At 37.1% G+C, this 26,108-nt stretch overlaps 1 protein-coding gene across 1 annotated transcript; it reads left to right on the top strand.

The window, feature by feature from the left end:
- The first annotated feature begins 407 nt into the window (after window positions 1–407).
- LOC108975167 (acetylcholine receptor subunit alpha-like 2) lies at window positions 408–25,753 on the top strand. Its single transcript, XM_018943492.1, has 7 exons — window positions 408–641; window positions 4,340–4,494; window positions 7,425–7,605; window positions 7,772–7,931; window positions 15,380–15,974; window positions 16,109–16,310; window positions 25,205–25,753. The coding sequence occupies exons 1-7, from the start codon at window positions 408–410 to the stop codon at window positions 25,397–25,399; spliced, it is 1,722 nt and encodes a 573-aa protein (XP_018799037.1). The 3' UTR covers window positions 25,400–25,753.
- The last annotated feature ends 355 nt before the right edge of the window (window positions 25,754–26,108 follow it).

The raw sequence follows: 26,108 nt of genomic DNA, 5'->3' as shown, positions 1-26,108 counted from the left end.
GCTGACGTTTCTACACCCAGCTTGTGTCAAAAGGGACTTTTAGTACTTGTCTGTTTGGACGTCACAGCAAAGTGTACTAAAAGCCAACACAAAAACCAAAGCAACAAAATAAGTAAAACGTAACAAAAGAAGAAATCGTAAGAAAACAAAAAACAAAAAACACGAAGAAAAGCGTAAGGCGGGTGTAGTGAAAAAAAAACGTTAACCGCCATCACAACCGTCTCCATAGCAAATCTAATATGCCTGTGCATGCGACAACATCCGATAAGCGTCCGTAAATATGCACTGAATTGCTTTTTGTGTAACAATCAATCGTTGCCTACATTTAAGCGCGAAAACTTTTTTTTTTCACCCCTCAAGAAATGCAACTAAACGAGTGTACATATAAAATAAAGAAATTGTAGAAAATGTCGTCATTACGCAATTTAGCCATTTTTTGGCTAAATTGCAAATTTATTTGCCTTTTAATTGTGTTGCTATTGCTCTGCGAAAGCGTTGTCCAAGTGCACGCGAATCCAGATGCCAAACGGCTCTACGATGACTTGCTCAGCAACTATAATCGACTCATACGACCTGTTAGCAATAATACGGACACGGTTTTGGTAAAACTCGGTCTACGCTTATCACAGCTGATCGATTTGGTAAGTATTACTGGGTGGAGGGGTAGAGCAAGTTTGTTACATTGATATATGTTTAATTCTTTAATCTTCAGGAAGTGTATTTTCATAAGTATTTAAGATAGTTTCTTTAAACAGAAAAGTATCATATTTAATCACAATATTAGGCTACATTGGTGCAGAATGAAGAATAAAAGATAAAGTCGAACTCTCGCAAACAGAAATTTCTTTAAAATATTCTAACTACCCATTGTTTAGTCTAGGAATAATTGGAACTTGAGCAGAAAAACAATGGCATAATAATAAATATCGCTGTATTGATAAGCACTGGATAATAAGCATATATATTTTCATCCAATTCCAATATATTGATCTGAAGGCTATAAAAATCGATCCTACTTGTATCAGGTATTCCTGTAAAATGGACGGTACGTACCAAGACTATCTCTCTTCCATCCGTTAATGCGGTTACGACATAGATTTCATTAGTGGTTGAGAGGGAAATAGATTCTATTACTTCGTTCATCTTCACAATTTCAAACATTACTTTATAAAATTTTTTCGATAGATAACATACGAATGTCTACTTTATTAAACAATTGAATGAATGTTACTTGCTGTGAACTATTCCTAATGGAGTCCCTTTCCCATGTTATTAAAACTCCCTCTATTTTTCTTCACACTTATTTGATTGGCACTCGAGTAAACTTATTAATTTTAGCAATGCTTTGACTTATGCACCATCAAGACACCTTTTTTAATTCGGTGTTTCATTGTTTATTTTTTTCTGGTGTTCTTGTACATATTGTCTATATTTAGAGAAGGTAGGGTAGTTGGGCAGAGCTGGTGTATTGTTTTATATAATATAGTAATTGAGCAAAAAATAGTAAGACCTCTTAATTTCGCGCGAAAACTCATTCGTCGGAATATTTTTCTTCTAGGTTTTTATGACTGTCAGTGACAGCTGTATCAAATGTCACGACCAAATAATCACAAGTGTTTAGTAAACGCTTGTCTTTCTGAATTCAAAAAGAACATCAAAGAAATACAGAGATCTTACTGACATCGTTAGAGTATCGGAAAGATCACCGAAAACCATTTTGAAAGATTATTATTATGCTTAAAAAAAATTAAGGTACGACTGGTTCCAAAACCACTCATTTTTTTCGAAAAACAGCTTCGCGTTAATGTTTGTGAAACAATGACTTCTGACTATCAGGTTGTTATGAAGCGTATTTTTACTGGCGATGAGTCTTGTATCCATGCTTACGGCTCGGGAACAGACAATCTATTGGCCGAATATCGTGGTAAAAGTGAGCCGAAGACGAAAAAACCACGTCAAGGCAGACCAAAAATAAAGGTTATGTTGACTGTTTTCTTGGATTCTCTTCCATGACCCGGACTGACGGACCACTAATCTATTCTACAAGGTATGTGCCAAAGTAACTAGGACTTAAAAAAACAGAACAAATGGTTTTTTCGGCAAAATCTATTTATATTATGCAAAATAGTTTCCTTGTGGTTCAAACAGTTTTTTGCACGGTCCAAAAGCATGTCGAACGAGTGTTTTAGCTCGTTGGCCGGTATGGCCGCCAGAATGCCGATGCTAGCCTTTTAAATGACCTCTACGTCTGCATAACGCTTTTCTTTCATGGCCAAATGCGAAAAGGAAGAAGTCGCACGGTGCCATATCCGGKGAATACGGGGAGTGGTTAATGGTTAAATATGATTTTTGGTCAAATAATCGGTCACAAGCGTCGATAGATGAGAGCAATTTTTGGTCGTCAGTCAATTTGTGCGGAACAAATCGTGCACACATCTTTCGTTAGCACAAATGTTCGGTCAAATAGCGATAAATCGATGTTTTGGAGATGTTCAATTCCATTTCCATAAATTTCAATGCTAATTTCGGCAAATTTTTGACGAATTCACGCACAGTTTTGATGAAATTTTTGGTGATCACGGATTTTATTGTCCCACATGTTCATCGTCATTTATGTCCTCACTCTCCTACGGAATAGAAAATCATCGCCATAAACTTGTTTCATCAATTGAAGTGTTTCGGTAAAAGTTTTTCCAATTTTAAAACAAAATTTAATGTTGGCTCTTTGTTCGAAGCTCACTTTCGCAGCGATAACGCAAACATACTGACACTTAAAACGCAATAACTTCACTTATAATCTCTGAAATGTCACAAAATTCTCACCGGACAATCGATAAAAATAGCAGGTTCTACCGCACCAGTCGACATATACACAGATGGCGCCACCAAAAAAAAAAAAAAAAAAAAAAAAAAAAAAAAAAAAAAAAAAAAAAAAAAAAAAAAAAAAAAAAAAAAAAAAAAAAAAAAAAAAAAAAACTAACATAGATTTGGGAACTACTGCCAATGCTATCATTTAAAGATCGGAAACAACATTTTCGGCAACGGCTTTCTACAACGTGCATTCCAAAGTAAACAGGACTTAGCCTTTACGCTATAAAATAACACAGATTTCGGAACTACTGCCAATGATTTTCTACTGTTTTGTTGTGAACATCATACTTTTTATCAACAAATGTCGCTATACCAACGCAAATTAATTACTGCAGTTGACCCATTGAAATCTTTTTCAATAACATTTTAAAAATTTCATTTTAATACATACAGTTTTTAACATATTGAAGCCACTATCATTTGGCACGCATACATAGAAACACTGGCGCCTTTAATTGTATTCAAAATCTAAGTAACTGGTGTGCTCCGGTTGCCTGCCGCTCTGCCTATCTGATTATCAGTAATTTCAAAATTAAATTGGGTACATTTCTCTGCTGACACCAATTTCAACGCGCACAGCTGCAACCCCAACCACATCGCTGGGCAATCACAAAGGTGCGCTAAAAACTTGCCTTACACCTTTAAGTCAATCAGCTCATTCACCACTAGCGCCGAAATAATATCAACGTCTGACCCTTTTATTGCCAACAAAGGACATGAAAAAGTGCCAATTCAACAGCAATTTGATGGTGTCAAATAGACACACACACACACACTTACACACCGGTACAAACAATCAACTCAACTAGCCGACAGACACAGCCACAAACAGACACACACACACACAAGCACTGTATACCTAAAAGGCAAGGCAATTACTATGCAAAAGTGTTGGCTGGAAAGGAATTGTAAAAATGGTTGGTACACATTTCTCTTCAGTTGCACGAGGAAATAAATTTTATAGTCAAGAAATTAGACTTTTCATTTGCACAATAATGAATGGAAAAGGACATGCGGGCGAAATTAAAAGCGCGCCCTTTGAAACAAAAGGTCAGCAATTATAGCGAAAGAAAATCAGCACACACACTCACTCACACACACATATATACTATGAAGCACATCAAAATAGAAATAGCAATGAAATGGTGAATGCAAAATGAAGCAAAGCAAAAAATGTGCAAAAATCAAAGCATACAATCAGGCGCTTGCAGGCGTTCAACAGCACAGTTGGCAATTCAGTGAGATTGCCATCGGGTTTCTTGGAATGCCTGCAGCCATTTTACCATTTTACACAATGTTCAAGTGTTTGTAGCCTTTTCAATCAACTTTAGTTTTTCATATTTTTTAACGCCGCCACCGCCATCGCTCACCTTGCTTTGGCGTGCAGTCATTTTATGCAATCATTGTGTCGATATTTAACTTACAGTATAAAAAAAAAATAACTAAATTAATTTTTGTTTCTTTGCAGAATTTGAAAGATCAAATCTTAACGACGAACGTTTGGCTCGAACACGAATGGCAGGATCACAAATTCAAATGGGATCCCTCGGAATATGGCGGTGTTACCGAGTTGTATGTGCCATCCGAGCATATTTGGCTGCCCGATATAGTGCTCTATAATAAGTAAGTCTTGAATAGAGTAGAATTGATTTGAGAGTGTGCAAATGCAAATATTTAATCTTGATAAAACACAACAAAGGGTGCTAAAATGAGGAATTACTAAAATATCTTACTATGATAGCTTGGTCCATAATTCATCGTTACTACTGAAATCGAAGTGAAAAATACATCACAGAGAAAATAAAAAATAACCTCTCGTTTGCATAGATAAGGAAGACACAGTTATCAACAGTAATTACGAAGAAATTTAAAATCTGGCAAAAATTTATCTCTCCGACCTTTCTCGTTTCCTCGCTGTGCGGAACTTAACACTCCCCCCGCTAAATGCACACCGACCATAGTCACAATAAACCATCAATAATCCTAAAATTTTAGGTGTGACTTTCGAACGTCTGTGCTTCTTCACTCCTCACACGACTGCAATAAAATCCTCACATGGGGAAAGGACAAAGACGTTTGACAACATGCAAGGTAATCGGATGGCGGTCCTTAACTACGCGACATTAATATGGTCGCCTGGTTGCAGTCGAACGCAGACGAGGAAACTCTAAACTTGTCAGAACACCGCACTCCGCACTACGACGAGACGCCTCTTGATGTCTCCCATCGAACAGCTGCATACAAGGACCCATATACTCCCAGTTAAGCAGCATTATGAATTCCTCTCCAAGCTGTTCTTACTGGGCTGCTTCAACTACGTCGACGACATCAAGCAATACTCCGACCAGACTACGGACGCAACTAATTTCCGACAAGCACTGACTGCTGCTACAGTGGAGCCATTAAAACCTTCATCGACTCCATCTCAGTAAATTATTATTTAGTTTAAACCCAAAAATCAAGCGATGGCCAAGAGGAAGAGACTTGAAAATCTTTGTACCCAGCATATCATGTTACTCATGGAGAAGACAACATGCTTTAGTAATCAAGGAATCAACGGAATCGTTATACTCTTTACAGGAAGGTTGAATTAGGTTAAGTTAGTCTGGTATGTCAATAAGCCATGCAGAGGTATACATATAGTATATTTATAGGAAGAGTGTGAAAGCTTTTCACTGGTTTGGAGCTTTGTAATCCTACTTGGCCCCATTACACTTCTGTCAAAGTTTTTTCCCATCCTTGAAACAGTTGTTAAAGTGAATTTTCAGAATAGCCTTCAGTACGTCTTCAATTGACTCAAAACGGTTTCCGCGGAGCGATCTTTTGAGTTCGTTGAATAGCCAAAAGTCACGCGGAGATACATAAATCAAACGGGGTTGCGGCACGATATTGGTTGAAAATTTTACAAAAAACTCACGAAGAATCCATGCAGTATGCGACGGTGCTACCGTGGTGCAAAAACCAAGAGTTGTCGGCCCATAATTACGACTTATTTTCACGAAAAGCATTGCGCAAATGACAAAACTCAAATAGTATTCCTTGTTAACTGTTTGACCGATCGGAAGAAATTCAGAGTGTACCACGTCTTCATAAACAAAGAAAACTGTCAACATAGCCGTAATTTTCAACCTGCTTTGACGTGGTTTTTTCGGCTTCGGCACACCTTTGCCATGATATTCGGCCGATTGATCACTTCTTCCAGGTTGTAAGCATAGATCCAATGCTTATCGCTGGTAATGGTAATGTTTATTGACATCCTTGTAGTCGGAAAGCATTGCTTCACTGACGTCAATGCGCCGCTGTTTTTCGAAAAAATTTAGTGTTTTTAGAAACAATCGTTAGTTATTTATTTCTCAGACCCAAATTATCTATCAAGATGGTTTGCACTGATTTTTCCGATATTTTTTGTTGAATAATTTGTGCCAAATAAAATCTCTGTCTCACGACAAATAATATAAAAAGTCTTTCCCAACATTCTGAATATTTCGGCACCAGACATTTGATTCCGCACACAAAGTTTAAGGAGATTTCTTTGTTAAAAGTTTTACTCATCTTAAAATTATCCTAATGTACTTCAGAAAGACATGCATATACTAAACACTAATGATTAGTTTGATGTCAAATGTCACTGACAGCTACACCAACCCAAAAAAAAATTATTTCAATAAATGAGTATTCATGCAAAATTGAAATTAAAAAATCTTACTGTTTATTGCCAACAGTAGTAAAAACTCTGAAATGAACTTATTTTTTCCTTTTAAATAATAGCAATTTTCTCAATATTTTATGGAATATGTTTTCATATTAAAAACATTTTTTGACTCAGATTTCATACCACCCTGTTAAGCAAAGCAATCACAAATAGCAATTACTGCTTTTCATTTTTTAATTATTCCACTTGAACACACTTTTCGCTTTCATATTCAAACGAAATTCTAAACCAACCGAAAAGGGAAATGAAATAGTTCAAATTTCTAACCTTCACGAAGTCAAATTTAATGTTTAATTTGAATAATTTTACAACATTTTGAAAGTCAAGTATATAGTAAAATAAGTATAGCCACAATCCTAGTCAGCATTTATTCAATTACTTTAATTTCAAATGTCCCAACGATTACTGGATTTACCAAGTTTGAATAAATTTGCTGTAAAAATAGATCTATTGAATTTCACCGTCACATGTGAATAATCACACGAGGTAACTACCAGCACCAGCCATGACGCCTAATACTAAAACTTCTTTCGACTATTTCGACTGATCAACTATTACTGCATTAAAAGCTCTCCAGCTGAAATGTCTGAACTTGAAGGCTATAGAAAAGTTCTATATACTGGCTGACTGTTCGTCCTAGCACATAAACTTCTAAGGTGATTGGGTCCATCCTGAAATTGCTATAAAAGCTAGGCCCAGAAAACAGGTGTAATTTTGTTATCAACTGAAATAAATGATTTGATAATTTGGTGTTGCAAAGTTTTATTTCCAAATCCAAATTCGATCGCTTATTCATTAATGTCAAAATTTTTCAAACGTCTACTTATTATTTTTTCTACAGCGCTGACGGCGAATATGTCGTCACAACCATGACAAAAGCTATTCTCCATTACACCGGTAAAGTTGTTTGGACGCCGCCGGCCATTTTCAAGTCATCGTGCGAAATCGATGTTCGCTATTTTCCGTTCGATCAGCAAACATGCTTCATGAAGTTCGGTTCGTGGACCTATGATGGTGATCAGGTAAGATGTGAATACTAAATTGCTATAATTTCACAAGATTCTCAAATAAAAATAGATTATAAAAATATTTTTTACAAATAAAGTTTATAACTGTCTAAGCTTTTTTTCAGAAAATAAATAGAAAATAAATGTTTTATAATATTTTGTCTAAAATTCTCTTCTTTAGATTGATTTAAAGCACATTAATCAGCGAAACGATAAGGACAATAAAGTCGAGATCGGTATAGATTTGCGTGAGTACTATCCCAGCGTGGAATGGGATATTTTAGGTGTACCAGCAGAACGGCATGAGAAATACTATCCATGCTGTGCTGAACCATATCCAGGTAATTAAAAAAATATACAATAAATATGTTAAACGTTCTTGGAATGTCAGTTGGTAAATGACAGAACTGAACTTTATTGTAAAGGCTCTTCGAAATTCTAGGAAGAATAAAAATATCCATATTTTGTAGTTTTAGAGATTTTTCTCAATTCAGCTAAGAACCTTTACAAAATTTAATGTACTTCGCTAATCAGTAGTTCGTTCTTAAAACTTTTGAATTCCTATGATCCCGTAGCTAATCTCCAAGAAGACCTTTGAAAAAATATGAGTGTCTGTAAGAAAGATTTTCCTGCTCAAAATTATTTCAAATCAAAATAACCCAAAAACTATAAAAAAGATAAATGCTGATAATAATAACTAATAATAACTTTTTAACTAATCAAAATTTAGATTTTTGACAAAACGGCGGCTTCGGTATTTGCTAAAAATCTTTACTTCAGGGTGAAGTAAGAAATCCAAATTATTATTGTGTAGTCGAAAAATATTTTCGTATTTTTTCGGTAGATGGCGTTTCAGTTGTATATCTCCAGTGCTACCAATCACATTGTGTCTGTGGTATGACATTGAAAAGGTGAGATTTTAGGCTTCATTTAAGTTAAAAAACTAAATTCGCAGAAGTTGAAAACAGCTGTTTAAAAATGCATGAAAATACTGAAAAAATTCGCCCTTATTTTTAATTTTTTTTATAAAAATGGGAAGAATGCCACGTAAGTTCCCAATGACATTTGTGAAGCTTACGGACGCGACACTGTATCAGTTCGTGTAACCCAACAATGATTCGCTCGCTTCCGTTCTGGAAATTTCGATGTGAAATATGTACCTCGCTTTGGTCGACCTATGGTTGAAAAAGTCGATGAAATTATGGAAAAGATTGACCAGCACCGTCATATAAGCAGCCATGACATCGGTTAGGAACTTAACATTCATCATCAAACGGTTTTGAACCATTTAAAAAAGCCTGCCTACAAAAAGAAGCTCGATGTCTTGTCTGTGAAAAATTTAATGGACCAAACTAATATTCTTTGCTGAAACAAAATGAAATCGAACGATTTCTTATGCTAACGGTAATAGGGAACGACAACAATGTGCGCATGTCCAAAGCAAGGAATGACGTCTCGAAAGGTTATTCTGAGTGATTAGTGGGATTGGAAAAAAATCATCCACCACGAGCTATTCCAGCCTGGTCGAACGATGATAAGATTGAAGTAAGCAATCGAAAAAAAGGTCCAGAATAGATCAGCACAAAGGGCTTCGTCTTCCATCAGACCAACGCTAGACCACATACGTTTTTATGACTCGGCAAAAACTGCGATAGCTTGGCTGGGAAATTTTGATGCATCCACCATATAGCCTCGACCTTGCACCATCGGACTATTATTTGTTTCGGTCAAGGCAGAACTCCCGTAATGGAGTAAAGTTGGCTTCAAGAGAAGCCTGTGAAAATTACTTGTCGCAGTTTTCGCCGAGAAACCAGAAAAGTTTTTCACTTATGGAATAGTGTCTAAAAAAATTCTGACGCTCTCATATTTCCAAAACTACGACCTCGAATTAATATAAAGCAAAGCTCGACAAAATTCCTTCTAATTGTTAGAGAAATATTCTGTGCCATAAGAACAACAAAAATAAGAGAGAGAAGGAAAAGGAAAAGACAAAAGAGAGCAAGTTACATAGGGTTCTGCTTTTTCAAGGGAAAAACGCGAGATCACGTCAATCTATTCAAAAAAAGAAATTCAAAAAGTATCCCATATCATGCTTATTGGTTTAGGCGTTATAACGACGTTTGTGTTGTTAAAAGAATGTACCTTAATGTCTCGGAAGGGGGACTATGGTACAAAAATATCAACAAAAAACACAAGAATTACCAAGCAGATAATGCATAATAAGTATATTTTTGGTTTTATAAGAGGCCAATTGAAAAGACCCCGGCTTACCATTTTAAAAACATTTTTAAGCTAACTTTTTTTTCAGCATATGTAGTTCCCTTCAAGGGACCCTAAAAGGTCTCAGTTTTGACGACAATTTCTTTATTCGGCGAAAATTTTTTCCCAGCGAACATTTTTTGGAGATCTGAAAACAGCAAATAGTCGCTGGGGCCAGATCTAGAGGCTACGAAGAATGTTAAGACAATTTAATGCTCAATTCATTTCTTCACTTTCTTTTACTTCCAATGCGACCGTTTTTCGACGATTTTTTACTTCACTCAAAATAAAAAAATTCACAAGCTAATTAACCGACCGTCAAATTTACTCCTCCAGCTGGCGGGAGATAGAATTTGCCCGCGGTAAAGTATGCACGTCGTAAGAGAAGACTAAAATCTAATATGCATTATATCTGTGTTTTTGGCTTACCTCGAAATTTCAGCAAAACACAGCTTCAACTGATATTACAGACTTTGAATATGATTACTTTTAATGAAAAGACATTTGCAGTTCAAGCGGCAAATGTCAGCAGTCATTGGGTTTTATGGAAGCTCAACTGGACGTAGCAAAAGCTACCTGGTCCGACCGGAGAATTAAATCTGGTAGCACTGGGAGCAGTTAGTCGAACTTCCCGTGGTGGCTGTGGTTTAAACCTAAAGGCAGGTAGAAATTTAAAATTCAATTCAGCGCACTCCGCATGCCGGACCACCAACACGACAGAGGCTTCAGATCGGCTTCGAAACCGAGCAAGGTGGTGAGCAAAGGTGTAACTTCCATCTATGAAAGCAAATAATACTTGCAAAAAATAGGAATTATTTTTGGCGCTGATCAACGCGCTGTTTTGACCTATAATACTGACATAGGCATTTTTCTGAAGTATGTACTACGAACCAATTTTCGGGTATATCCTCATATTTCTGTATATTACTTGTAATCACCAACTGTCAACGGCACAATAAGTATACACATGTGGAAATACTGCTATCATAAAATTCCATATTCAACTGCAGTTCCTTTTTCTTCCTTTTTTTACACACTTTGAGTGCAATAATAATGTAATCATTACTCTAATCAATTCTTTATCAAATAGTCCGACTGTAGCCACTTAATTTCCACACATTTATCTCCTAACCGAGGCATGGTTATTTTGCCTTAATCCCGAAATTAATTCATTTTTCAGTATTTAACTTAATTTATTGTGCTTTTGTTGGCTTGAGAGTATACTCGGCAACGTGTTCGGTCTTTCAAGTCCCAAACCAACACAAAAAGCCTACAACGGCACTGCGCTATGAATTGAAATCGAGCAAGATACTATGGGGAATTTTCGATTTTGCAGACAAATAAATATCAGCAAACTGCTGTTTGTATGAGTGTGTGTTTGTATACACACCAATTACTTATATGCAGATATTCCAATTGGATTATATGGAAAAATGCGCATGTACATGCGTGTGTGTGTGCTGATAAATACGGAGTCCTGTAGGAATTTTGCGCAGCATTTTCCATTTCAAAGAACCGAAATGTTAAATTAACAGTAAAATTCTATAACAATGTCCTAAAACATTTATGAAACTTTTAAATATTTCTATACAGTTGAACACACACATGCAAACATAACCACACGCACATATGCAGGGCGTGTGTGACAGCTTTTAGAGCACAAATGAGAGGATATATGCATTTATTTCATATAACTGTGTCTTTATATGTGTATGTATGTGAAAGTATGGGAGTGGTGTCTGCTGACAAATACTCCCAGTACGCTACAACGCATGGCTGTCTAAGACTTTATTATTTTGCATGCAAAGTGTAATCAAACTGTCAACATGGCCAAAACGCGCCCAGCACGCACACCAGCAAAGGCACACACTCCACACTACTACTGCAGATATATGTATGTATGTAAGCAGCATTTACGCACACATAAGCGCTGCCGACAAAAGCAACATAGCACATAGCAAGCGCTTGCAATTTATAAGCCTCAAAAGTCTAACACATCATAAATCAGAAATAAGGATAATAACAAATACAACAAAAATAAGCAAAACGCAACAAAAACCAAAACCAAAGCAAAAAATACAAATATGTGCAGAAATTATAGTACAAAGGCAGCAATCACAGGCGGCAAAGGCGGCAGCCAAGATTTATGAGTCTCTCGTTGATTATTTCATTTCATTTCAAAATTCAATTCGGCTAAAGCTAAACCGATTAACGGTAGCGTACATTTCGTATACCTATTGTTTTATTTCTTAATATTTTTTCTTTGTACTTTCACCTTTTTCATTCCTTTATTTGCGTTGCTTGCTCCCTTCGCTTTGGTTTTCAATAATACACGCCTGTCAAACAGCCTGCCTTTGGAATGTAATTTCCAGCGGTACGGTATAAATTGTTTATGAGTCTCTAGTTGGTTTTTTCAATGCCTAGATTTTGTAATCGTTGTTGAGATGTGGTAATTTTTCATGTACTACACTGAGAGAAAAGCATCTTCTTGTGCGATTATTAGAGAAATCTTATTTGCAATAGGAGACAATATGAAATTCAAATTATTTACCGATGCAAGAGGAACAAGAGCAGGCTTCTTTTGTAGTAATATATACACATAAGGCAGCTGCAAACTATATGACTACAATTCAGTCTTTGAGGTCGAACTTGTGGGTACAACAGTAGGTGCCAAGTGGGCTGCTGCTCTAACCAACAAGTTCATAAACCTTCTTGTGGAGAGCCAAGTGGCAATTAAGGCTATCCATAGATCCAATACTAAGAATTATTGCGTTATTTTATGCAAGCAGGATATAACCACATAAGCGGTGTGTACATCAATATATAATAAGAGAATATAACTAAACTCAGTAGGTACTCGCTTAATATCATCTAGGTACCTGGTCATATTGAAGGAAATGAAAAGGCAGAAGACACAATTCCGCTAAGCTGTCCCAGGCCTTTCAGCGGATTCAAGATTTTTTTGAAACAATGGACCCTATCATAGAGAAACATATCCATTCTTGGACCACAAGCAACAAAGGGTACACCATAAACTTGCATTGGGGGAGTGTTGATGGTGGACAGACTAAAAAGCTCCTACTGCTGGGCAAAAAGAAGCTTAGTAACATCGTATTGGTTATTAAAGGGCACCTAACCTTAAGATCATAACTTCAGAAAGTAGGAAACATAGATTCGGTAAAATGCAAGGGTGACCGGAGAGTAAGGATTATATTATCTATACGAATGCTCAGTCTTCAGCCGGATGAGAAAAGACATATTCCACGATTCCATGAGTTGCAGGACCACCCGGTACGTAAACGGGGTTATGAGGGCCTAATTGCTGCCGCCAGTAGTCCGGCACTAATGCGCCTTCCTTTTCAATCAACCATTTACAGTTGCACATTATACAATTTTTTTAACGATCACGTAACGAGTCCAACCTGCTCGCATTTAAATACTATATCAGAACTTTTTATAGTTTGATCCCATTATTTTGTTAAATTTATCGGACTTTGTCAGCTTTTATATATTTCAGTCTTTGACTAATGTACCTATTCATCCAACAAAAATATTATATAAGATATTTCCAAATTTTTGAAAATTTTCCTCCCGAATGTCCAACTTACTTAGAAGGTCAGTGCCATACTCCGTTTAAATAAGAAGAGGCACCCATCAATCTCTCTGGCTCAGGCTCAGCAAATCATTTGCCATAGATAAGTATGTAGTAATCACTTCGCCTCAGAATGAAATATAAGCTGAATTCATATATAACCTCGTAACCAAGCTGTGGAAGCTTCTGGTGAGTCACTATCGATGTGTGCGGTCTTGCGTTGTCCTAATACAATATAATTTCTCTTCTAAGCTGGCCGTACCGTAAGCAATCTAAGCAATTGCTTAATTCAAACGGTCAATATTTGAAATTACATGTCCAAAATAAGACTTTTGTCGTGGCAGTGCAGGTGAAGAATAATGAATGAATGAATAATGATGAGGAATGCACTGCGACCTTTGGTCTATTGTGCCCTCTCCTTACTCACATTGACTCGCTTAGACTCAGCCCATTAATGAGGTCCAGTAGACTACTACTTGACGCTAGCGAGGCAATGCGATCCCTATCCGGAAACAACACTCCAAGGGCCTTAGCTCTGCGTCTACAGACTGCTGTGCAGTCGATCATCAGATGCTCCGGAGTTTCGGGCTCCCTGTCGCAGAAACGGCAGTTGGCGCAAGCTGATAGGCCCATGCTGAGAAGATGCCTATTTAGCTTACAGTGGCCAGTATACCATGCGACAAATAGCCTAAGTTTGCTCATGGGGAGGTTTATTACGATTTTGAACCTTTTCAGGTTGTAGAGATCAGGTGTACCTGGTTTCTTTCCGCAAGGCTATTCAGCAGGTGCAGGTGATAGTAGATAGACATAGACAGGAGCCAATCGTACCAAACTCATAACAAAGTCTGAAGGTCCAGACCGTCAATCCTGCCTTAGTGACCAACTTTTGAGGAATCTCCTCAGGTAGAAAATGAACGCATCCCCTTAACGTTCTCTTTATGCCTTAAGTCGTATCGCATATACGAACCTCGTGTTGTGTCCAGGCTTAGGTGGTTTTAAACGGGTTTTGTTCAATTTGCTTACATAACGGTCTGACTTCGACAACTGGCCTGCTAGAACATTGACGAACTTTTACATCGCAATTGCCGGAATTAATTTATTAAAACCGCCAATTTTTCTTATTTTTCCAACTTCATATTATACGTCTATGTACTGTATATTCGATAACCCTTCAAATGAGTTTCATCCCAGATTGCTTTCGAGAACTTTCCATTTTATTCTTAGCAGAGTTACACTTCCTAGACATTGAAAATATTGGGTACTTTATCTTCACTCTTTCTATCTTTGGATTTTTGATGATCTCAGACACTTCCAACATCTCTCTTAAAGCTAACCGCTTGCTTTCCCAACCGAAGTAATGGGGTTTCTAAGGCTCCAAAATTGAACATTTTCCTCGGAGATAACCACTTCCAGAAATCACTTCATTAACGCGTTTTATGAACTGTATTTCTACTTGTGTATGTCTCAGTCCATAGAGTCCACTAGTTGCAAGACACCCGCTCCAGCTGTGTTGTGTTTTGTTGATTGCTACTCACTTCTTCAAGCAATTGGTGTCTCTTATAAAGTAGAGTCCAACTATGCTCAATGCTCCAATATTGTTCGACACATCTAGCTTACATACTCCGGCCGTTGGATGTCACAAAAAGGTTGACAACTGTGTGCAGCGCAAAATCGACCATGATGAAGTCTAGCGGCTTGCCACGCCCCTGGTGGTGGTAAACGGGTGATTGGGTGAAAAAAACCCATAGCGTCCTCTATGTGATTCTGTAATTCACCACTATTTCTTAAGATCCTTTAAGCGCACTTATAAATCTAACCTATACTCTTACTTACCACTCAAATTTTAGGTTAGTTAGGTTAAATTATGAAAACGCACTTTTGTCTCTCTTAGTATTCTTTTTCATGATTTTAATAACAAAACTTGTAAAATACTTGCAGATATTTTCTTCAACATTACACTGCGTCGTAAGACACTCTTCTATACCGTCAATCTCATTATACCTTGCGTCGGTATCTCCTACTTATCCGTGCTCGTATTCTACTTACCCGCCGATTCTGGTGAGAAAATCGCGCTCTGCATAAGCATTCTACTATCGCAGACAATGTTCTTCCTGCTAATTTCGGAAATTATACCGTCTACATCGCTGGCCTTACCGCTGCTTGGCAAATATCTACTCTTCACTATGCTTTTGGTGGGGCTGAGTGTCGTCATCACGATTATCATACTCAATATACATTACCGCAAGCCGAGCACACATAAGATGGCACCGTGGGTGCGCGCCTTCTTCATTAAACGGCTGCCGAAATTATTGCTAATGCGTGTGCCAAAAGATTTGCTACGCGATTTAGCGGCTAGTAAAATTAATTATGGCACCAAATTTAGTAAGACTAAATTCGGCAAGGCGCTCATGGATGAGATGCAAATGAACTCAGGCAGTTCCAGTCCGGATTCGTTGCGACGCATGCAGGGGCGTATGGCCGGCTTAGGCGGTGGCGGTTGCAATGGACTACATGCCACTAGCGCAACCAATCGGTAATTGATTTTATTGACAGAGTTTGCAGTTTACCTATTTAATACTTCTTTACATACATATAAGGATTTTACTTATCATTCTGTTTGTGTCTGTGTCCTCTTCCACTTTGCTTCTTTTTGATTCGGGGCAACAGCTTCAGCGGTCTGGTAGGCGCTTTGGGTGGCGGCTTAAGTACGCTCAGTGGTTACAATGGCTTACCGTCGGTACTCTCCGGCCTAGACGATTCACTCAGCGATGTGGCGCAGCGCAAAAAATATCCATTCGAACTGGAAAAGGCCATTCACAATGTAATGTTCATACAGCACCACATGCAGCGACAGGATGAATTCAATGCGGTAAGTGAATACATACTATATGTACTGTATATTATGCTATATATACTCGCATTGCTATTAAAAGTTTATGTATTACATCCGTATGCAAATATATTTTTTAAATATATGATTCCATTTGAATCATTTCTTATTTATATCAGGAGTGATGAATGCCGCAGACTATTGAAAACATGTATTTAAGTAAAATCTATGACTGCACAGATATACAGCTATGTCTATCATAAAGAGTTTTCGGCTTACAGATTCAGAGACTTTTGAAAGTGTCCGCATTGGTTGAATCAAAAGATCATATCAGCTCTGTTGAATTTATACAAACAAATCAATTAGATTTCCATACTTCCTCATTTGCTTTTTTCAACCACGACACAACTTTGTAAAGGCGTCATAAACAATACGATTATACTCCTTTCATATGCGATCTCATTCAAACCCTAATGATTTCTTCGCGAGCACGTATCATCTTCTCTTAGAGATTCACAGACCTTGGATAAAATATTTACCTCTAATGTGACTCAAAATAGCTTCTAAAACAAGTTAACCTTTTTTTAACCCTGCAATATCTGCGCTCCTACCCTCCTGCTCTAGTCAATCACATATTTCCTCTTTCATTTGTCAATATTCTATACCAAGGATTAATGCATGGTAAATTCAAGACCTTTAAATCTCTTCCTGTTTCGAATTCCTTTGCGATAGTAGGATATAGCAGGAATCAATAAATCTGGACGTCATTCCATGCATTTGGTCAACAAATATTTAAATAAAGCCTAATACAAAAAACAAAAATAAAACAAAAGAAGTAAGGAGGCGCTAAGTTCGGGAATAACCGAACGTTTCATACTCTTGCAATTGGCAAGGATTAAAGCCAGGAAAGCACCAACAGGTACATAAAGCATGTTAGGTATATGGGGTCTAAGGCGAGGTATCACCCGATTTTGTTCATTCTTACAACAACAGTGCACCGTTTTAAGAAAAACAAATAAAGTCACATGGAAGTTCGAAAATCTATATATCACATACAAGGGGGATAAGTGCTTTAATTGAGATTGCAGTCCTTACATTTTCTCTTCCGGCTGGGTATTGAGTATTACCATATAGACCTTGATTTTGAAATCGTTACCGACTTTTCTTTGCTTTCATCTTCTTATGCACTCAACTCCACTGTACACACATCCAAAGTTATCTCAGTAACCAACGTAACGGTTGTCACATGCTCTTTTTCTTTCCTCTCATCTTCGCATCCACTCAAATTCCCTATCCAACTCCCGGAAGGTAGTCACAATCATGGAGTCAAGGTTATCTCAGTAAAAAGTCCAAAGCAATAGTTATCACAGGCCTTTTTGAAATACCTAGTGCTTTTAAAATTGCTTAGAATAAAGTGTGACTCATTTCATATCCTACATCTATATTATGATGCCAGAAGAATGTATTTTAAGGCGGGCTAGGGTCTAAATATGTTCAGGTTTCCAACGTAGTCACAGAGTTCAGAGAGTTCAACCGAAGTCCGTGTCTAAACGAGTTAATAGTCTGTTAGTTTAGCTTTTTACCAAAGACACAATGAAATAATAATAATGAATTTTTAGATCTTACCAAAATTCGGAATAATGCCTAAGTATTCACTTCGTATAGTATGTGTATATAGCTTTCTTAATTTTTAAACTTTCACTATATAAGTCAATGCATATAGTGATGTTTATGCACAGAATACTGCAGATGCGGTTTTCGGTAAATTTCGCTATTATTTAAAAAATTTTAATTTCACGCTCGATTGTGTACAGTCATTACTCACAGTAATCAATACAGCGCTGTGCTGCAAATATTGATACAAATTTGTTTTTGTTTTGGTCCATTCTGTATTTACTTGTATTTTCTGGTATCGTTTTTGTTGTAATTGTTTAACTTTTCCGTTTTGCAACTTGTGTTAAAAACTCAACATTTTGCTCCCACTTTAACTAATAGCACATATTTCAATACCGACATTACCCGGTTCATTGCGCTTGCCATTTGCTCTTTGCCCAGTGATTCACATATTATATTTAGAGGCACAAATATGCCTACATAATCGAGTTTCCTTTCCAGCTTCTTGTCTAGCGGCGATAAACAGTTTAGCTTCCTAAAAGCTTGAAAGCTTACATTAATAATTATAATGAGGTTTAGTGACCACCATCATTATGGGTATCATTATAGCTTCGAATATTTTGTGGATTATGAATTTATCATTTCTTATGTGGTAATAGTAAAATCGAAAAGTACTTCAAAAATTAAACTAAAGTTGCTACCAAACAACCTACAAAAGAAACTAATAAAGCACAAAAATTTGCCGTTTACGTGAAGCATTCAAGATAATTCGATAACACGGGACCTCAAGATTTTCTATAAGTCTAAAATATAAACAGATCTACAACCGAAACCTACTTTTCTCGTTAAAGTTTTCAAAATTTCAAATAACCAACTCTATCAGAAGTCTTTATGTTGAAAGGCTCTGGAAAATACCACACTTGCAAAGAATCTCGTGAGCATCATCTCGCTCATCAGCTTGTGTGGCGTACTAAGACCCACTCCAACCATGTCACTTAATGTCATCAAATATTGCCCGTAGATATCGTCGGAAGGTGAACACTCGGAAATCCTCACTCACTTTGACTTCATACCGGAACACTTGGATCTTGGAGTCGCCAAAAAGAACATTGGCGGCTCCTTCTCCACCCATATACTAGCGAGGGAGTTGTGGGTGAGAAGAAACCGTTGGAGGAGAGGGGCAGTGAGCTTCTTTACTAATGAGTCAAAGCTTGGGAACAAAGTTGGTGGAGGAATTTACTGTCAGGAGCTCTCTATCAACTCCAGCTTCAGACTACCTGACTATTGCAGTGCCTTCCAGGCCGAGATTGCGGCCATTAAGGTAGCAGTATATTTACTGCTCCGGAGTGCAGCCTGCTTCAGAGAAACGATCACCCACTCAGATAACGAGCGGTGATCTAGCCTTAAACTCATTAACAGTGCGTTTAGGGCTGGGCAAAGAGTGTTTAACCTCGCTATCAATAGCATCGATTATCTTTGCGATAAGACTGGTACGGGCGGCAGGCCATAGCGGAATCGCAGTAAATTGTAAAGCTTTTGAGCTAGTAAGAAAAGGAACCCTAGAATCGCTATCAGTAGAATGGAATGCTCCCGTATCCTCTTGGTTTCTACTACTTAATAGCTGGGTTTCGCGGAAGCCATCGGTAAATGCACTGTCGCAAAAGCTGTATGGCCCAAAATCGATCAAGAGATCTAGTGATCTGCTTGCTTTCTCGCTAATTTTAGGGCTTTTAACGAAACACTACCTTATTGGCGTCCACGCAATAAGGCTGGGACTCCTACCAAATACCATCTGCAGAAGCTGTTTGGAAGAAGATAAGGTAGAAATAACTCAACACTTTTTTTTTACTATCCCGCGTTCGGAAGGTTAAGACTTAGGAGCGCATACATTCCGACATTTCACCGAGCTGGCGGCAAATAATCCTAATGTGCAAATTTGTATTGATTACTAAATGTTTAGCTAATTTAGAGTTCGAGTTCTTCTTTTCTTTGGATTAATGTTTCTAAACAGGAATCAAATCGTTTCAATAGCATCCAGCAGAATACTGGAATTTATCACTGTGCTGGGGCTAGGTGAATCGCTGTTATAGAGGGAAGGGCGTAAAAGGCCTTAGATCGCGGTACAAATCTCATTTATTATCTAACTTTCTACATACAATGGTCCGATATATATTTTGGCAAAGTAGGGATCCAAGAAGGTCATAAAGATCGCGTTCGACTGAGATTTGCCAAGAGCGCAAAAAGAGTCTTTTTTTTTCAACTGAATCATGGCAACAGAATCCTTGGAAATATTGCACAAACTCAAATGTACGAAGCGCAGAAAGCATTCAATAAATACTGTGAAGTTACGGACAACTTTTCTCGAGAGTGGTTCATCATCATCATTAAAGGAAGCAGTGGATCTAAACACCTCTTATAGATCAACACAATACATTTTGGTTAATGTTTTGGATATAACGTGTTACTGCTAAACCTAGACCCAATCATCTGAATCTTTTGCAAAAACGACAGCAATGAGAGGTCGCTAAAGAGATGCGTAAAACTTTAAACGGACCATACATTCATCCAAATAGCCTTACTGGGGACGCGACGTAGGTTTATGAATATGACGGCGAAACTACCCAACAATCCAAAAAATGGGGCTACAAAACTAAGCCGAACCCGAGAAAAGAAACAAAAATTCACCGAAAGCGTATTTTTAAGGCGATAATAAGGAACACGTGAAAATATTTTTGTTTTTTTTTTAGTCCCAGAAAAGCTTTAAGTTAGGCTTCCTGGCCACTCGGTCAATAGTTTACACTGCCAACTTTGCATTCGGTTAAAGGTGTTCTGATCTCATGATAGGACATTCACTAAAGGCAATAGGCGTAGATCCATCTGTCTTTCGGAACTCAAGCAATGTCCATTGCCTAACTCATCTAAGGCTTTTTTGTATTAAAGAATAAGTTTTAGGATACCATATTAGTAAAGCCCAAATTAAAATTATCAAAGCACAATCCATACGTACAACGTTTCGTATTTTCCCAATAACTCAATTATTACAGAGATCTCCCTTAAAATCAATTCGTCAGTTGACGGAACGAGTAGAAGAACGGAACGATTTAGTCGCAAGTCGTCAATAACTTTCATTTAGAACTGTCAGCAATCCTTCAAATAAGCGTGGATTTATCTCATATAAAACACAACAACGCATAAGGTTATAAGTCAAAGTCACACACACTCACACGGACACTCATATGCTGAGCCGCCAACAAGCGAAGCGGCAACAAAGTTAAGCCTTGCCGCATCGCGTCCGTTTGATGTTGATTGAACTTCTGCACATGTCAGTCAGATATGCAACAACAAATCGAAACAAACAAAAATAAATATGTTGGCGGCTGCAGCAACAGCGACAGTAAATAACCGCCAATTCACCAATAAAAATAAAACAAAACAAACAAAAAATCCGAGCCACCGATTGTAGCGGTTTCTTTGGTCAGAGTTGGTGGATTTGTTGTTGTTGTTGTTGCTGTTGTTGCTGTTCGGTTGGTCGCTGGCAGTCAATTGCACAAAAGTAATTAAAAGTGGATTTCGGCAATGTTGTGCTGTTACAGTCAAGAGAATAAATATTCGCTAAACACATATGTATTCGTATGTGTGTGTGCGGGTGCGTGTATGTGTCTGCCCACACAGCAACAGACAGAAGTATGCACTTATGAGGGCCATCAACCCACAATGCTTTAGCTGTGGCGCTTCTTTTGCAGCAACAACAACAACCACTGATGACTACAGTGACTTTTTCCCTCGCAAAAGCAATAAAGCGGGTCAATCGCTACCACACAACAATAACAACAAGCGATAACCAACTTTTGCGGTTTACATCGATCATTTGGCAATTGATTTCGATGATTGAAAGATGAACGGCCGCTAGCATTCTGCTGATAACTTCTGCAAATCCCTGGATTATGAGAAGACGCAATTCAATCGCAGACTTCGCGCGAAAAGACAGTGAAAAGTTTGCCATGAGTAGTCTAAAAAGTTTACGCGATAAAGCAAATGTGCTTTTGTAACCAATTCTCTTTTGAGTGGGTTATTTAGTAGAGTTTGAGAGATAGCGGTAGAGGAATATGTTTTTCAAATTAATTGAAAATCATTGTGGTTTACTCAGTGTTTGTCCAGCGGATAATTAAGAAAGTGTAGTTGAAAAAGACTGTTGTTAGGAGAATGTTCTTTGTTCCTGATTCAGCTGCTTGTTAATTTGGTGTATGTGTTCTAGTTAATAATGTTGGTTGTGTGACTCTGTGTTCTTTTCACCTCTTTTCTTGTTTTCCATTTTTTCAACAAATTAGAGAGAAAAAACTCTAAGCATGATTTCAACAGACAAACCGTTATCCCTATCAAAATGTACCTCTGAGCAAAAAATAGTAAAACTTTGCTTATATTTTTAAAATTTTTAATTTATTCTTCGAAACCAAAGTAATTCCCCTTGGTCCCAATAGACTTGTGCCAACGTTTTTACCAATGTTCGAAACAGCCTTCCGTGCGGGTAGCGTTTCATGTTTAATCTTTCAATGGGCTCAAAACGCTTTCCTCGGAGCGGTCCTTTGAGGTCGCCTAAAATTGTCATATCTGGATGAAACTTGGTATGTGTGTTCCTAAATCACTTAAGCTACAACAACTAAATTTTCTGAGTACAGATCTGATAAAAGCTTCTACCGACAGTGTGAAAATGAATGGAATCGGATGATAAACCCGCTCACGCCCCATATAATAGTACTGTTAAAAACCGAACCGAAATTATATTAGAAAGCTTTAATGGAGCCGGTGTGAAAATTAGACGATGGGCATGGCACCGCCCACAGTTTGGCTAAATCCCATATCTTGGGATTCGACCAACCGATTTCGACAAAATTTATTACGTGGCATTCTTCTTACATTCTTATATCACATTGTAAAAATGGACCAAATCGGACAACAAGCACATCTACTTCCCATATAGCAAAATTTTAAATTCCATTTGATTCTTTTACTTGTTAAGTCTAAGAAGCAATTAATATTATGAAATTAAACTTTGACTTTAGTGTGTGCAACCCTATGACAAAAAATTGTTCAAATCCAAGCTAAACTGTTCAAGACCCTAGGTACCGAGTATGTGGGCTCCAGTACCTATAGTTAACTTTTGTTCGCAAATGTCGGTCAATGTCTGCATGTCAAAAATATGTTGAGTCGGACTTATATATACTTAATATAAAGATTCGAAATTCCAGGTAACTTTATGACGAATATATCAGCCAATATTTGAGTTATCTCAATGAAATTGAAGGAGCTTGTTTTACGCATAACAGTGTATCTTTTTGACTAAAGTAGATAGATGCTGACGGCTGACTTTACTCTACATGATTGGTTTTACACTTTAAAGTATTTCCCTGGTTTTGATTCTTACAATTTGCAAGCGGCCCTCCCTTACTTATTACAAATAATTTCTGGCAAACGAAGCATAATACTCGAATATAATTTGTTGTTCACAGTTTGACCGGTCGGAAGGAATACGGAGTGAATCACACCTCGATAATCGAAGAAAACTATAGAAAACAACATAAAATTGATTTTGAGGTGGGCTTTTTCGGCTTCGGAGCACCTTTGCCAACTGAGTTTTACTACAGATTTATATTTATTAAAGGAATTTCTGTAAAGATGTAACGGAATTTCTGTTCTTAGTAAAAAATACGAAAAACTGAAGAGAATCGGATCTTAATTGTAGAAGATGGGAAGAGGGGAGTAACGCATCAAAAAATATGTGAAAAATATTAAAATTCGTTAGGAGAGGCAAGAAAGATTTTTGAATATTTCAAGACATGCAAGACTCAATACGCTGGAAGTCCAAAGTCCAAAATTTTTATACACGCTGAGCGACTTGTACGAAAAATAGCTCCTGAAAAGCCTGAAGTTTTATCGCGGGTGTTGATCGAAAGTTTTGGGTTGGGTGTTTGAATTTCTATAATGCAAAGCAAACTACCAACAACAACAAAAACAACACAAACGTCTGGTTTTAAAAACTATGTCGCAAAAAAGGTCCTATGTTTTCCAAATCGAATAGGAAAAAAGGACTAGAGTTTGCCAACCACATTTTGAGATAAAACAAGAAAAAACGTTAACTTCAGTTGCACCGAAGCTAAATACCCTTCCATTATGCATCCTTCTTCTTCGATTATAGCCGAGTTAACAACCACGCGCCAGTCGTTTCTTCTTTTCGCTACGTGGCGCCAATTAGATATTCCAAGTGAAGACAGGTCCTTCTCCACTTGGCCCTTCCAACGGAGTGGAGGTCTTCCTCTTCCTCTGCTGCGTCGAATACTTTCAGAGCTGGAGTGTTTTCGTCCATCCGGACAACATGACCTAGCCAGTATAGCCGCTGTCTTTTAATTTGCTGAACTATGTCAATGTCGTCGTATCACAGGTGCATTTCTGTTAGTAATTATGTGTTCAGTTTGTATGGAAGCTATATGCTATAGTAATCCGATCTGAAACTTTTTTTCGGAGATTATATTATTACCTTAAACATTTTTGATTTTATCAAAATTTATACTTTTATTTCACCACTTTTGTTTAAGCTAAGCGTCCTTTTTTAAAGTGAAACACACTTTTTTCTTTCTATTCCGGAAAAAGATATATTAATTTATAATTTGTTACTTAAATACCTATGTAAATGCAATATTTATATATGAATTATTAAATTTTTATTTTAATAAAACTGCATTGAGAGAACGTCTGTGAAATTTATACTTTCATTTAATGCCTAATGTATGTATATATTTTAACTTCAGCTACCCAAGTTGGAAATTGGTTCCTAAAATTACTGCAAAATAAAGGACACAATATTTCCTAGCTATATAAAAATAGATAAATACAAATTAACTATAGGACCTCCTCTGTAACAGACATTTAAGCCATTAGCTAAAATCAAATGTCACCATTCGTTGAGAAAATCAAGCTCACTTAGAGCTTTGAAGTCAATTGAGCAAAAAGTCGCGAAATTTGTGGCAAGATTTTTGGAAGTAGGAAGAACACAAGTAGGAGTAAATTGAAAAAGTCGTACTCCGAGAATGATACAGTCGTTTTGTGCTTTGTCTTGAAATTTCTCTGTAGAAAATCTTGCGCCACTTAGGAAGTATAATTTGTACTACTAATTATATACTTACACTTAATACACATAACAATCAAAAAGTATAAGCACATTTCCAAAACCAAACTCAAGCCCTTAATACTATAATACCAAAATAAAATTTCATCTCTAAAACTTCTATCGCAGTAACACCTATCACTTCCCTTTTGCTTTACAGGAAGATCAAGATTGGGGTTTTGTTGCCATGGTACTGGATCGTCTCTTTTTATGGCTCTTCATGATCGCATCCCTGGTTGGCACATTCATGATTCTATGCGAGGCACCCTCGTTGTATGACGACACGAAGCCGATCGATGTGGAGTTGTCGGTGATTGCCAAGCAACTTTATAACTTAACCGAAAAGAAGTCATAAACGCAAAAGCAGAAAGCAAAGCTAAACGCGTAAATCATTATATAATAAATTAAAAAATATAATGAAAGTAAAAGACTTCTTAAAAGGAGCTGCGCTTAATAAAATTAACGCTTACTTAGAAAGATGATAAGCAAGAAGCACACAACGTGCGCGCACTGAAGGTTTTCTCGCAAGACTTGACTCTTCCAGAAACAAAATTTTAACAAAAATTCATTAAAAAAAAAAAGTTAAATACGAACATGGCAAGTAATACTGCGTGTTTGCCGAGTAAAAGATAATGTTAAATTAAACAAATCACATAAATGAGAAATATTTGTAGTTAGTAAGCACTTCGAATCACATAAACCCCTAAGAAATATGAAGCATTTAAATAAAAATTAATTAAAAAGAATAATTTGTCGAGTTTTTACTTATTTGTTAAATTGGCGTTTTTATTATTCAAAGTAAAGCAAACTTAGAACCTTGATTTATTGGTTCATTGAGCAACTCATTCAACAACTCGATAAACATGTTTTAACAGATATTTAAAGTCAACTAACTGAAGTCTTGGCATTAACATAGGTAAGATTATAACATTTAACCATCATCATATACTTTACGAAGCTTCTCTTTGGGATAAGTGATCCAATTTAGTGATAACCTGTAATGTATTGTCCAGTTCCATCTTTCCCAAAATTAAAGAAATTATGTGGTAGAACTGATCAAAACT

This window comes from Bactrocera latifrons, unplaced genomic scaffold (assembly GCF_001853355.1).
Source record: "Bactrocera latifrons isolate USDA-ARS-PBARC rearing strain unplaced genomic scaffold, ASM185335v1 scaffold_62, whole genome shotgun sequence".
NCBI lineage: Eukaryota > Metazoa > Arthropoda > Insecta > Diptera > Tephritidae > Bactrocera > Bactrocera latifrons.
This window is presented reverse-complemented; position numbering and strand designations above follow the sequence as displayed.